The sequence below is a fragment of the Hylobates moloch genome, unplaced genomic scaffold (genome assembly GCF_009828535.3).
Source record: "Hylobates moloch isolate HMO894 unplaced genomic scaffold, HMol_V3 SCAFFOLD_19, whole genome shotgun sequence".
Lineage (NCBI taxonomy): Eukaryota > Metazoa > Chordata > Mammalia > Primates > Hylobatidae > Hylobates > Hylobates moloch.
Genome location: NW_026652294.1, coordinates 76,654,577 through 76,669,868, shown reverse-complemented (window position 1 = coordinate 76,669,868; position 15,292 = coordinate 76,654,577). Strand labels below are relative to the sequence as shown.

The 15,292-nt window shown below is 38.8% G+C and overlaps 1 protein-coding gene across 9 annotated transcripts in view; it reads left to right on the top strand.

Annotated features, from left to right (window-relative positions):
• Positions 1-15,292, top strand: part of SMARCA2 (SWI/SNF related, matrix associated, actin dependent regulator of chromatin, subfamily a, member 2) — a 182,490-nt gene that overhangs the window by 67,414 nt on the left and 99,784 nt on the right. For all 9 annotated transcript variants that reach the window (XM_032138939.3, XM_058431519.1, XM_032138930.2 and 6 more), the window contains 5 exons: positions 1,287-1,450; positions 2,855-2,921; positions 3,593-3,703; positions 6,322-6,564; positions 7,983-8,096. In XM_032138939.3, coding sequence (XP_031994830.1) covers positions 1,287-1,450; positions 2,855-2,921; positions 3,593-3,703; positions 6,322-6,564; positions 7,983-8,096 — 699 coding nt within the window. The remainder of the gene's footprint in view (positions 1-1,286; positions 1,451-2,854; positions 2,922-3,592; positions 3,704-6,321; positions 6,565-7,982; positions 8,097-15,292) is intronic.

Genomic DNA, 15,292 nt, shown 5'->3' with positions numbered 1-15,292 from the left:
TAATTTCCCCTCTTTCCCTCTATCTTTTGCCCATTCTCTTGGAGGTTCTTCCTGTTTCTCTACTTATCTCTTGTTGTTGCTGTAGTTCTGCAGAAACCTTTAGGATGACTTTGGAATCTTGCATGTTACAAAGTGTCTCAAGTGCCTTATGGAAGTATTGCTGCAAACCAACATAGTGTCTCCCTAAGAAAAATTCTTGTCAATACAGTTTTATATGTATACATATACATTGGCACTGTCAACCACTTCTTGGTATATGTGCATATGTGCCTCATTCATTGTTTTCTCTTTTCTTTGAGCTTCTGAAGGGAGGCATGCATCTTACAGACCTTGGTATCTATCTGCTACAGCTCCTTGCTTGGCACCTTGCACAGAATAGTCATTTAATAAATATTTTAAACAAACTAATTACTTGCTTTGTTCTTACATAAAAAATTAACATTTCCCTAAGCATAACATCATTAGCAAGCCAAACTGACTTTAGCAAATATATATATAATTGATCCTGTCATTTAAATCCAGCATCTGTGGTATGATGGTGGAAGGGAATTGTTGGTTGGGGGATGGAGGTTTAACAATTTTGTATTTTCACCGAACCTTACTGTTATGCTTAATGTGGGGAATCTCTGGTACAATGTTTTTGTACTTCAGAAATATGTTGAGCATGTTTCCAGTCTTCAGCTTCCAGTGTGCAGCCTTTGGGGAGTACCCACATTACAAAGTTTCCATGTGCTGCCTGGGAACTTTCTCTCTGCCAGGAAGAGAAATGTCCTCCTATGGTCCCAGCAGAGTGTCCCTGGCTCCCTGGTCGCTCTGCCTTCTCACTGAGGGGACCTCACCCAGGGGGTAGCCTTTTTATTACCAAAAAGGCTGTTTTTAATAATCTGTGATCTGTGTGCCAAATCTGCCTTCACATTGGCTTTTTATTCTTGGAGTGGCTGGATTAGATTTTGGTTTGGGCTTTTTTCATTTATAATAATTCTAGAATGTCATATACTGTGAAATACTAAGTGTGGATGAGCAGCAAAGCTGCTTTAAAACTCACCAGTATGCTATAGCCCATCATTTCTAAATCTGATTAACACTCAGCACCTGCCAAGCAGCCGGAATGATTACAGGCTCATATTTTACATGCTTTTTGCATTGGTGCTTCCCCCATTTTCCTACTGTGGGAAACCCAGCATATAGCACTGAGGAGTTAAGAAGTCACAGCCTCACTTGAGTTGTATTAGTATTAATTACCTGTGCAGATCTTGGATAATTGAAGCAATTACTCTTCATTTCAGCTCCAGGGCCTGGAATGGATGGTTTCCCTGTATAATAACAATTTGAACGGAATCTTAGCCGATGAAATGGGGCTAGGAAAGACCATACAGACCATTGCACTCATCACTTATCTGATGGAGCACAAAAGACTCAATGGCCCCTATCTCATCATTGTTCCCCTTTCGTAAGTAAAGTCATTTATTCCACAGTCATTGTTCTGTATGTTGTAGAGTGCCCGATTAGTAGCTTATCCTTGTTTTTTACTTAAGACAGAATTGTAGCATGTAGTAACCTAAATCCAGATTACCAAGAGAACGTAATCTGGATTTAGGTTTTAATTTCCCACCGCTCCCCATCCTAGCCTGTTTGATTGGCTATTTAAGCGCGGGACTGAGTGATTTTATCAGGCATTAGTATGACAGGTCTACACAGCCTGAACACTGCATAGTGAGTCTTGCTCATCATTATTCCTTAAGTGGCTCACAAAGGGGAAAGTTGTGTGTGTGTGTGGGTGGGTGAGATTTCTTTGATTTTTTTCCTTATTCCATTTCCAAAAGATTATATATTCTTAAATCTTCCTTTTAAAAGCAGAATATAAATCAAAATCATAACTAGGAGTTTTGCATTAAAATAACCTTAGTATGTGCACTAAGGTTATGTTTTAATGAGTTTGCTGTTTAGTAAGGACAGGCCTTTGCTGTTCGCCATTACGTTCCCAGTGCCTCACCTGCTAGGTGGTTCTTAGAAGGTCCCAAATGGGCACTATTGAGTGAGGGCATAATGATTCACAAGCACCCTCCCTGGGAGTTCAGTGTGTCTGCCTGTGGGTGTTAGGTTGCAGCTTTATTCACCGAGGTCTTGTTTTAGATCTCAATGCTGATATGAACTTGGACCTTCAGTAAGAAGAAGGATTATATTAATATTATTGTGTTTTCTTTGAATTTTTTCTAATGAAGGCTATTTGCAGCCCTTTTTGTGTGAATTATGTGTATAATATTTAGGCATCTTTTGCATTTAATCTCTATTTTGCATGTTCTGAATCGTATATACAGTGACACTTTCAGGGCTTTAAAAAAAGTCATTCAATATTTCTTCCCCTGTTTCCTCTTGACAGATTTATTTTATGTTTTCATGTGGTTTTGTAATTTCTTTTTCCTGACTCAACTTTTTTCTGAACTTATATGGCTGTTTATGAAGATTCCTAAAATCATTCTGGCAGTTGCTCTTTTTTAATATCATATTACAGTTTAGTTTTTTGCTCTATTTGTGTATTTATGTATATTATGTATTTCATGTATTATGTATATTATGTATATTATGTATTTATGTAATTATGTAATATGTAATTCTTGAGTTTTTTTCTTACAAGATTTTTTTATGAACCACAAACTTGTCATGTTGTGTGACAGTTTATTTTGAACTTATCTCTTATTTCCACACCTTTAAAATAAATATCTTGTTGAGATATGTTATATTCTGTAGCCCCTTTCAAGGTGAGGCCTGAGTATGAATAAGAACATCTTTTTAACCATTGATTTTTATACAAATGTCTTTTTTCTGTGTTTTTTTTTTTTTTGTTGTTCCATAGGACTCTATCTAACTGGACATATGAATTTGACAAATGGGCTCCTTCTGTGGTGAAAATTTCTTACAAGGTTTGGAATGCTGTATTTATATATAAATGTGGAAAAGCAAAAAATAGACCCTATTTTCTTGATTCCATATGCACATCTGTGAACTGTATTTGGTTGTAAAGTTTTGTCATGTACATCATGTACTAAACCGTGAGAGTTAATCATCCCGAGAAGATTACTGTAATAAACCATAATTACTTTCAGATAGTGAAATCCAGAAGAAAATTGTTAATTATCATATTGCAAGGTTTCTGATGAGAGTAATACAAATGACAAATATCACACATTCTGCGTGCTGCTGACTGGCTCGCTGTGGGCTGCTACTGTGCCGGCTATTCCTGCAAAGTCAGGCAATTACCCGGGTGCCCGGGCTGCCTGCTGTACTTTCTCAACAGCACTGGAGCCTTTCAGCAGAGCGTTGGGTTCTCTACTACCACGAAGCCACTGTCATTTCCATTTCTCTTTGCCCTCCCACTGTCTTTGGTGGGAAAACCTTTCTAAAAAAAGATCTGAAAAGGGTCAAGACGTGTAATTTAGCCAAAACTTCCTCGTGTGTGATAGATCAGTCTATGAGAATGTGCGTCTGTGCATTCTTCAGTCACATGTCTGGGCATCGTTAAGCTATGAATAGTGAGAAATAATGCATATATGTGTCCATAGGATCATGCATATGTTTTTTTCTTTCCATTCAGGGTACTCCTGCCATGCGTCGCTCCCTTGTCCCCCAGCTACGGAGTGGCAAATTCAATGTCCTCTTGACTACTTATGAGTATATTATAAAAGACAAGCACATTCTTGCAAAGGTATGTTTTTAAAAAATTGTTTTCTCTCTAATTAGGACCATCGCACTGGAATGTGAAGTATTGCCCAAGTCAATAGTGTAATTGGATCCTTAGATGGCTTGTCCTTTTCTTTATTTTTTTAAAATTTTTTCAGAGTTTGATATATTTTGGTCATGGCTTTGATTTCATGCATGCTGTGTGTGTGTGTGTGTGTGTGTGTGTGTGTGTGTTTGTTTATGATTGATCCTGGGGCAGCTCTTGTCTATCCTCTCAGAGTTGATGAGTTTACATCTCTTAAAAAAATTCACCTGGTTGCTTCTGCAACTCTTTCCTCTCTAACAGCTTTGAACATTCTCGGGAAAGAAATAATTGTTTTTGTTGCCCTGAAATACTGTCAGTGTAACTTCATTCTTCTTGTGCCTTTGTTTCTCCAAAGATGAGCCAGACACCTCTCCATATGGTCTCCACCATATGAACATTTATCCAAGCAGTGGCTTCTGTGGTAGTCTTGTTGCAGGTTTTTCCTGGTGAAATAATAGACTATCATTGTTGGAATTACTCAAGGTTGTTTCTGTGACTATTTGAAACTGAGAAAGAGGTGTTTCTGTGACTTACATGTCTCCTCATTTGCATGTCCTAAGTTGCTCCTCAGCTACGAAGTAGAAATTTTTACTCCCATTTATATCATCTTGTCTTCTAATACGTTCATGTAGAAAGATGGAAGTACTCTCTTTCATGGAACAAATAATGAAAACTCTTTTTTTTTCTCTTTAGTAATTTTTTTTACCCCATGATGTTTTGAAAGCACTATAATCTGAAACTAAGTTATGTCCAACATTGAATAGAATCTCTATTTCTGGGGTCTGTTCTATCTCTGCATTAAACTCTTGCTCTGGGAACTGAGAGTTCCCTTCATGGCATCATAGTAAATAACAAAAAGGAAATGTGTTCCCAGGGGAGGTTTAATAATTGAGACGGCACTGGCAACAATGCTGTGTTCCACCTCCTCACACTCAGAGATGAATTTGGCAGTGTCAAAAATGATGTGTTTTCAATATTACTAAGGGAATGTGTTTGTACATTTGAGATCCTTTTAAAAAAAATTCATATTGTGTCTTCTGCATATGTATTTCAAGATTCATTGGAGATGCCTGGTAATGAGATGCGATGCTTTTATTTGTTACTGGAGAAATGGAGCTATGGAAAGGGGTGGTAATTTTGTCCAAGTGGAAGACCTAATTAGTAGTAGACCCAATAGCACAATCAGAGGCCTCTGATTCTTTATTATTTCATAAGCTAAATTAGGCAGGAAAGTCGATTTTGGATATCTATTTAAATATATTTTTTGTCTGCTTCCCTCTTTTCATGCTATTGCTAAGTTTGAGGCAGTTGATTGTACAGCTTCAATTATCCTTAAACACTTTTCTTAGAGGTGGTGGAGGAAGGAAAAAAAATCGAGGTAGTTATTTTTCTTTTTTTTCCTACCTGTACATCCCAGCCTGACTGATGATTTTATTCCTTTTCCCCTGGCATGTCTGATGCTTCTAATGAGGAAGGCAAGGACTGTATAGAATACTTTCCTCATGTCCCTTCTCTCTCTAGGAGCTTTGCAGCGGGATCTGGGGACATCTGAGCACCAGATGTTTTTCTTGGCCATTGCCACTGTTTTGTAGAGAATGGATAGGCTTAGTGGAACATTCCTCATTGTTCTCACTTTAAGAAACTGAACAGTGCTCTTAAGAGGACTGAAGGGTAAGGTATGACAGAGGAAACGGACTGTGTAGACAGGAAGGAGGACTGGGCCATATAAGCATTCTGGACGTTTTACGCAATAGTCATGTTGGGGAAGTATGCTGTATTTAATTCTGCAGTTTTGGCATAAATAGAGGAATGACATTTTTGCACTGCACTTTCTGCCAGTGAGTATATCCTTTTATTTTAGATAAAACAGGGGTCCTAGATCTGGCAGGTAAGGAATGTGTGTGTATTGAGGGAGCTTCATTTTCAGACCTAATTTTTGAAAAGCTGTATGTACAAATTTAATGTGAAATAGTCCAACTTTTAAATGTTAGCAACCAGTCCAAACAAAACAAAACACACTTCTGAGCCAAGCCCTAAAGGTAGTAACCAGCCAGGCTAATAGAAAAGAAGGCATGGAGCCAAGAATATCTCAGCTGTAGAACCTGCTAGGGCCATCTTGGAAAAATCAGTCGTTAACCTCTGCTTCGGGTGAGTACCTGTATTCTGTGCCTGTCATGAACTGAAATAGCATGACCATGAAATCTGGGATAGCTGTCATGATACGTATTAATAGAAGGGGCATTGGATGGGGAGAGGCAGGATCCACACGTAGGAACAACCATGTCATTCTGGACCCAAATTTCCTTCTTTGTAAAAAGTTGATTTGGAATTACGTGGTCTGTAAGGAACATTGTTGCTTTAACATTCTATTATTATAGGATGTCTTATGTGGCCTATCAGGCATGAGACATTGTTGAGATTCCCTTGTCTCAAAGGTAATCACGGCATATCATATACCAAGGAAGGGTTCTTTGGTTTTCCGCACCACCGCTTGCTTGTTGGAAATAGTTGTATTTTCGCTTGCTTACCACACGTCCGTCCTTCCTCTTGTGTTATAGATTCGGTGGAAATACATGATAGTGGACGAAGGCCACCGAATGAAGAATCACCACTGCAAGCTGACTCAGGTCTTGAACACTCACTATGTGGCCCCCAGAAGGATCCTCTTGACTGGGACCCCGCTGCAGAATAAGCTCCCTGAACTCTGGGCCCTCCTCAACTTCCTCCTCCCAACAATTTTTAAGAGCTGCAGCACATTTGAACAGTGGTTCAATGCTCCATTTGCCATGACTGGTGAAAGGGTACTGGTCTGACTTTTGTTTTTTCCACTGCATGACAATGACATGAAATGAAAGGCCCTAAAGCTGAGAACATTAGAGCCACAGAACACCCACAGGGTGGTTTCCAGTGTTGTTTATTTTATGAAACCCATTGGTGGGTGGACATGGTCTCGTGGTGGGGTTATTTTCCCCTCTTAGGAAAAGGGATCTAGTGGTACATGGGGCATCTAACCCCTTTGTCTTTTGCCAGCATGTTTACCAGGCTACCAGAAAAGGGTCCCGACCGGTGGAATGCTTAACTGCAGTGGCCACAGGGAGGATGAACATGGAGATATTTTGCTGAAGTAATTTAACCAGACCAAATTAACCATCTAAATACAAGCTTTAAACAAATCTTTCCTGGTTATAAACTTGGAATTCCCTTTAAAATATTTCCACATAAAGAGTTTGTGTGTAAAACAGAACTAGTTTTCACTAATTTTCTGCAGACCTTTTTTTTCTTTTTAGGTTTTAATGTGAGTTTCAGTTTTGTGTGTACATAGTCTTCCTGGAGTAGCCATTTGTTTTCCAGTTTCTTATTGTTCCTTCCACTGTCTTCTTTTAAGAGCTCATTTACGAAAGGAAGACAGTAGGCCATTGCAAGAAAAGACATGGGCACATGTCATTTTTATAGTGGTTCCTCATTCATAGGAATGAAAAGCCACTAAAAATGCTTTAGTAAAATTTCGGTTTGCATTATTTGGCCCTTAAATTTTGAGGCACATGGGCCCCTCAGTAGTTAACTCACTGGCTTGCCCATTTGTAGAAAGTAATGTCAATCAACTCTGCCCCCTAGAGGTTAATAGGAGAAGGTGAAAGAGAAAGCAGAGAAATTTTTAAGATGGACTAAACTTGGAACTAGATAGGGCTGAGAAAAGGAAAGGAGTGAAGTTAGAGGGACTTAGAGGTCCACCAGCATAAACTGGATCGACTCTTGTTCCTATTCTTTATATGTTCAAGCCCCTGTTCCTTTAGTATGTCTCTGTGTCTGAGACAACCAAGACGAAGGGCCTAACTTAAGGCTGCCACTTTAAATAGGGAACATATTAACTATTGCCCCCCTTCTCCCATTCTATCTCAATCTTCAGTCTGTCTTCATTGACAGTCGTATCCCATACAATTTGGGGCTGTTGACACTAATGATAAAAAACTGGTGGCTTCTGGGCTCTTTTCCGTAGAACTCAGCGTTAAGACAAAGACACCTATTTAGAGGTCATTTTGTTACCACTTGGTAGGCAGGTGGGAAGATAATTCAGAGGTAGATATAACAGGCTTAAACCTGGCTTTAATGCATGTAAAATGTCAATCATGTATTGAACCACATATGTGTAACATAAAGCTTTATTGTATGCAACATCCTCTTCTTTAAAAAATCAAATTCATAAAAGCCTCTCTTACAGGTGGACTTAAATGAAGAAGAAACTATATTGATCATCAGGCGTCTACATAAGGTGTTAAGACCATTTTTACTAAGGAGACTGAAGAAAGAAGTTGAATCCCAGCTTCCAGAAAAAGTATGTCACACAACCAAAAGTTGTGCGTTTTTTTTTTTTCCTCCAGCAAATATGTTTGAAGTACCTGCCTCTGAAATTGTGTTTCTGAAACAGCAGACTCATATTGTAGTTATAGGTATCTTGAAAATATCTTAAATTGCTTTTTTGTTTGATAGGGCTAGAGAGAGAAGGGAAATTATAGCATGTCCACCCTGTTTTCCAAAAGCGTTCTAGCAGATTTTATAAAATTATCAAATTCATTGAGTCTCGTTTACATTTTAATTTTAGATTTTTTTTTTTTTTAAGTTACGGACCTCATTGAGTTCACTGTTGCAGGCACTGTAGAATTGTTCTGCTTATAAGTGAATGGAAGATTTGGCATTGGGGACTTGTATCATCATTGAAGGGGATGGTAAACATTTGCAGGTTTTCTAGAAATTTATTTAACATTTGATGTTTGTGATGTCACCATTCTGACAGTAAGTGAAAAAATAGGGTTCCTGCAAGTTACAGACACATCATCTAATTATTTGGGGACATTATTTTTGTTCTGTGCCATAAAAATTAAGTTCCTGTGAACATTTCAAGCCAGTATTTTTCAGACTAACTTTTGGAAACAGTCTGCAGTACTTTAGAACACCTTTTGAGCCGTTAGCTCCATGTTTTGGGGTTGGATTTGAGTATTAGTTTAATATGTTTCTGATCATATTTTGGAACCATGCATATTTGAATTCTACGTTTCATTCTCTTAAAGATAGTTTAGCGTTGTATACTATTTGTTGCATGAGGTATTTTGATTTGAGTTTTTTCTTTAGAAGAGCCAGTTCTGAAATGTCTTATTTTTGCATGATTGTGGTTTTTCTGGGTAATGACTCTTATTTCTGGACAGATTGGTTCATCCTGTTCATTTTTAAGTGGGAGTTGTCAAGATGGTGTACAAAGTTGATCACTTTGTTAAGAGGGAATTTTATTCTCTAATCCTTTATGCATTGACAGTCAGAAAAAAACTAAAAATGACTTTTATACCATGCATATCTCAGTGATAGTCTAAGTATTTAAGTATTTTATTCTGCTGGTGAATGCATCTTGGATGTAGAATGCTGTTAATATTCCCTTGGACTTCCTGTGGTCTTGGCCTCTGGGTAGCACCCTTTCTGTTCAAGATGGAGTTTAGTTACTGAGTAGATAAATTGGTGAATGGGTGTAGTGGCCATGTGGGTGCCTTGATTACTTCCTAGCATGCAGTTACAGTGATTCTGCAAGTGATAGAGATGGAATGTTAAACATATTAATTTATCCCATAATTTCTTTTTTTCTTTAGAAGAGGTATAAAATAAAAGGCAAATAACTGAAGCCCTTCATTTATTCATTCCATAAGACTTCTTAATCTTGTTCATTCACTTCTAAGACTGGCTAATGCAGATAGATTTTTAAAAATATGTTGCAAGTTGAAAGTATGTTATGTTGTAAGAAAATCCACTAGAGAAAAATTGAAATTTTTGCAGCTTAAGAATTATGAGGTGATTAATTATATCACAAAGGAATTCTTTGCTCTACAAAAATACTTATTTTATGGTTCTTTCTACAAGAGAAGTTCCTGAGTATACGTGAAGGATGTTAAAATTTTTAAGAAACGTATTTACCCTCAGATTATCAAGAGTATGTCTCCTGCATAAAGTATACATGTACTTATTAACACCCAGAGTATTATATTTGAGGTACGTAAAATACTCAGTGTGTGGTATTATCTACCTTTAGAGGTATCTGTACCTTTAAAGGCAGCCATGTTATCTTTTCCTTTGGTGGAGCGGAAATCATGGGCTCTGCCTGTCAGAGTAGGCGTGGGTTTCACCACCTTCTCCATCTCTTACTATGTGAACCTGGGCAAGTCATCTAACCTAAATGGGTCTTAGTGTTCTCATCAATGAGCTGGGAGATAAATGACTCTGCCTTACGGAGTTGTGAGGATTAACCGGATGTGGGGCTCCTAATACCATGCCAGGCACATGGTAGGCACCCAACCAGTGACAGCTGCTTCTACCATATTCCTTATTTTCTACACATGTTGCTGTCTCTGTTATTAATGGGAGTTCCATTTTCCTATTCTTTTTTTTGTGTGTGTGTGTGTGTGTGTGAGACAGAGTCTCGCTCTGTCGCCCAGGCTGGAGTGCAGTAGAGCGATCTTGGCTCACTGCAAGCTCCGCCTCCCGGGTTCCCGCCATTCTCCTGCCTCAGCCTCCCGAGTAGCTGGGACTACAGGCGCCCGCCACCACGCCCGGCTCATTTGTTGTATTTTTAGTAGAGACGGGGTTTCACCGTGGTCTCGATCTCCTGACCTCGTGATCCGCCCGCCTCGGCCTCCCAAAGTGCTGGGATTACAAGCGTGAGCCACCGCGTCCGGCCTCATTTTCCTGTTCTTTAAGCTCTTTCTCACTGTTCTCTTGACCTTGCTATCCTTCCAGTAGCCCCCCCACATCTCTCTCCATAAACTTTTCAAGCGCTTTATGTGTGTATGTGGTTGTTGCTGATATGGCTGGGCTGATGTTCATTTTCTACTTTTTCAGCCTTGTTAGAATTTTTTTTTTTTTTTTTTTTTAACCTGGGGAAAGTTGGACATTTCATTGCTATCTTAGGGGGTAAAGAAGTTTCTTCTACCACCACTGCTTACAGCCACAAACAATGTGTATGTCTTACTTAGCCTGAATAAAGAATCCAGAAAGGAACTATGGCAGATGGAGGAAAAGGCTAAATACTTTCACAGCAGTAATTCTCAAACGTTTTTATGAAAAAAGAGCCATATAGGAAAGAGGCTTTTACTTTTATTTTTTAATTTATGTGTAGTAAAATTTGCTTCTTTTGGTGTATAGTTTTATGAGTTTTGACAAATGAAGAGTTGTGTTAACCATGCCCACAACAAAAATTCAAAACAATGTAATCATCCACCGCTCCAAAAAAAATTCCCTGGTATTTCCTGGTTCTACTTCTTTTCAGTCAAACCCTCCCTCGGCTCTTAGCTTTATGCAGCCACTAATCTGTTCCCCATCCCTGTCTATAGCTTTGTCTTTTCTAAAATGTCGTATGAGTAGAATGAGACAATATATAACCTTTTGCATCTGTTTTTAATTTGGCAAAATGTGTTACAGATTCATCCATGTTCTTGCATGTATCAATAGTTGGTTCATTTTTATTGTTAAATAGTATTCCATTTTATGGATATAGCACAGTTTGTTTGACATTTGGGTCATTTCTAGTTTTTGACAAGTATGAATAGAGCTGCTATAAACTTTCATGTACAGGTTTTTGTGTGAACATAGGTTTTCATTTCACTTGAGTAAATACCTTAGGTGTATGACTGGTTGATCGAATGGTCAGTGTATACACAGATTTATTAGAAACTTCTGCATTGTTTCTTAGACTGTCTGAAGCACTGGGTAGTCCCACCAGAAATATATGACCATTCCACTTCCTCCACATTCTCATTAGTGCTTGCTATTGTCAGTTTTTCAAGATATTTAGCCATTCAATAGGTGCATAGTGGCGTCTTGTAACTTTAATTTGCATTCTCTAATGTCTAATATCGTTGAGCATCTTTTCATGTTCTTTCTCAGGTGAAACTAAAGCAGGTATATAAAGGCCACAGTTTGGTAAATGCAGGTCAACCGCATAGGAAAATTAGCTTTAATATTAGTCTAATGAAACACTTAATGAGCAAGGGAATATACCCACCCCCCAACCACCACCACCAAGCTGTTGGCATAAAATCCATTTCTTATGCACGGGAAAGAATGCCAAATAGAAAAGGGATTATATAAGAACAACTTAAGCTAAATAAAAATTGATTTTTCTATTTAGCTCACATTTAAGGTTGTCTGTGCTGACTCTTTTGTTAATTCATATCATCAAGAACCAACTATACTTGCAATTGGCTGGGTATTTCTTTATGTCTAAATATGCTAAAATATGTATACAATATCTGAGGTTAACCAGAGGTTGACCTACCTAAAGTCAATCCTGATTTTGATATAATTTGTGTAAAACACCAACAAAGCTTTGCTAACATTGGCAATTTGTGTATTCATTATATCAAATTTTGGAATGCTTAGCATAATTAATCATTACTTTGTTCCTCTTCATGCCATAGAGTTTAGAACCTGAGACTTTCATAAATTGAATCATATTGTTTAAAAATCTCAGTTCACAAAGCGGTGATATATTGCATGTAGTTTAGGTTTATTATTCCAATAAGGCATCCTTTAGGAAGGAGAATTATAAATGAAGAATAGTATTCAGGCAGAAGCTATGAACAAAGTTCAAATACTTCTACAGGGGTATCTAAGAAGAAATGCTGAGCCAGTGGACTGACCTGATTTGCCTACTTGTAGGGACCAGTTAGGCCATTTACTAACATAAGAATGCTTAGGAGATAATTTCCAGATACGTAAGGTCAGCACCTCAGTTTTACATATGATTTAAACAAAAATAGCTCCAGTGGCTCTCACAAACCTAACTTACTGGGAGAATCACCCCCGTGAAGAAGTCACAAGTTTCATTTGCTATAGCACCAGTATATTTTGAGGAGCTTTCACATGCATGCTCTAAACAGATGCCATCACATTTTTTGGGGGATGAACTCACACTCAACCGAGTTGGAGTTGGCAGGATTATTATAAAAACTTCTCTCGTCACTGTGATTCAGTGTGGTGGCTTTATAATTGTTCGTTCCATCCCTTTTCTTGATACAAACCTGTTGATTGCCTGCTCTGTACATTATACTGCACTCAGGCCAGGTGGGAGGCACAATATACCAGAAATGGGAGGCATGATGTGAGAAGTCAACAGACTTGGCTGTGGAGATGAGAGCTCCTCACACTGAATAATAGTGTGGCAATGCAAGGCAGCATCATCCCACCAATCAGAATGAATGATCCAGGCATTCAGGTGGTTTAGGATGGGGTACCCGGTATGTACACATGGGTGTATGTGTTGGGGAATGCTTATTAGTAATCCACTGGGTGGAGAAAGATGTTAGAACAATCATATATATTGATCTTTCTCTTAAAAAAATCTTTACTGATATTTAACATGCAGATTGACACTGGTACCTATGTGGTAGGCATGTATGTGTGTCTGAAAGCCAGTCATGTGCTGGGAATACACTGTGTAGGTTATCCCAGGGGAAGCGTGAGAGTGGGTTTCCACCACTGGGAGCATCTGATAGTCCATTCATCCTTGCTGCCTGGTTCATTTACTTTCTGCCGATGGTGAGGCATTATGGGTTTCCCTGTGCCCAGATAAGAAGATTTAGTATGATCTGATTTTAAATAAACTAACACCCCTGGTCCCCAGAAGGGCTTAAAGGGATTCTGCAAAGGAGTGCAGGTTGAAATCACGTAAGCATAGATGAACAACGGGAAAAAGGCCATCCTGTCTCTTTTCTCATCCTAGTGTTGGTTTTCAACAGCCGCGTCATGGTACTTGGGCTGGAGTTGACCAGAAATATTAGATATCATCAAATTGGCAGCTTTAAGTAGGGATATAAATCAACTTCCTTTAACGTTGACCCATGCCCTGAAAGTAACTCATATCTTGAGACATTAATATTAGTGCATGCATCTAGTAATTCATAAATAAATATGTAGGCATATATTGGGAAAATGAGCTTTAGCATGTCTTCTTGTTTTTCTTCTCCATTATCAAAAAAGCTTTACTGACAAACTTCTTTGAGGGAAATGAAAGGGAAATTGGCTTTGGCTGCTAGTGTGATTGGGAAAGATCTTAAAAAGGGCCCTCAAGGTAGAGTAGAGTCAGAAAGGAGCCTTAAGACTAAGCAAGGACATCCCAGGCCTGGAGAAAAGTACAAAAACAAACCAAGTGGCACGGAGTTGTTTGAGAAGGCTCTGGGAGCAAACATAAAATATAGTTGTGAAGCTTATGTGATTTTTGATCATGTGTATTAAGTCCCCTAATTGCGTGAGGAAAGAGACTCTGCCTTCCAAGAGCAGCCATCAGGTCCTCGAGAGCAGCTTGCCTCTCTGCTCACTTGCCCTCTCTGAGGGTGCTTGGCATCCCTGTCTCCATGGTATCACCATGCATGCCTCCTGCTTTCCAAACTCCTTCACCTCCAGCCCTTAGCAGTGGCTGACTGATAGGAAGGTGCTTGAGTGTTCTTTCCTGAATTCTGGATCTGCCTTCCCCAAATGCACAAGCATCAGCCATGCCTTCCACATTCAGGAAGGTTTGATCAAGCCAGCAGGGAGGTGCAGGTGAAGGTGAACCTCAGGCAGAGCTAGGAAGCCTGAAAATCTCCTTAGTCATCCTAACATGGAGCTTAAAAGAGTGGATTCTATTTCAAATCCTCACTGTGCCATTGAATAGCTATATCTTTGGGCCTGTAGCTAAACCTCTGTGGTGCTCAGATTCCTAATCTATAAGATGAGAAGGCTAAATGTGGCTATCCCAGTAGAGCTCTTTTGTGTGTTAAATGAGAGAAGGCACAGAAAGCACTTTGCACAGGGCCTTTTCTATGGAAAGAGCCCAGTAATATTAGTCCTCGATGTCATTTTACCATTATACTTGTTAAAGTCTAAAGTTGTTCAACGTTTTCTTTACCATTATCAAATGTCATTGTGAGTTAACAGCTCTTGAAAAAGTAGAAGGCTGGGGTAATCATTTCACAATGTTTGTGTATATCAAAATATCACAGACATACCTTAAATATATACAATTTGTGTTTTCATATATTATACCTTTATAAAATATTATACCTTAATAAAATTATACCTCACTACAGCTGAAAAAATTATAATTTTTTTTTTTTTTTGAGACAGTATCTTGCTCCATCACCCAAGCTGGAGTGCAGTGGCGTGATCTCGGCTCACTGCAACCTCCGCCTCCCGGGTTCCAGCGATTCTCCTGCCTCAGCCTCCTGAATAGCTGGGATTACAGGCGCACACCACCAAGCCTGGCTAATTTTTGTATTTTTAGTAGACATGGGGTTTCATTATGTTGGTCAGGCTGGTGTGGAACTCCTGACCTCGTGATTCGCCCGCCTCGTCCTCCCAAAGTGCTGGGACTGCAGGCCTGAGCCACCACACCTGGCCAAATTATAGAAATTTTTTATAAAAAAAAAAAAAAAAGGAGAAGTACTTTAAACATATAACATGATCAGTTATCTAAAACACAAAGCCTGTATTAAACGCATACTTATTTATTAATCT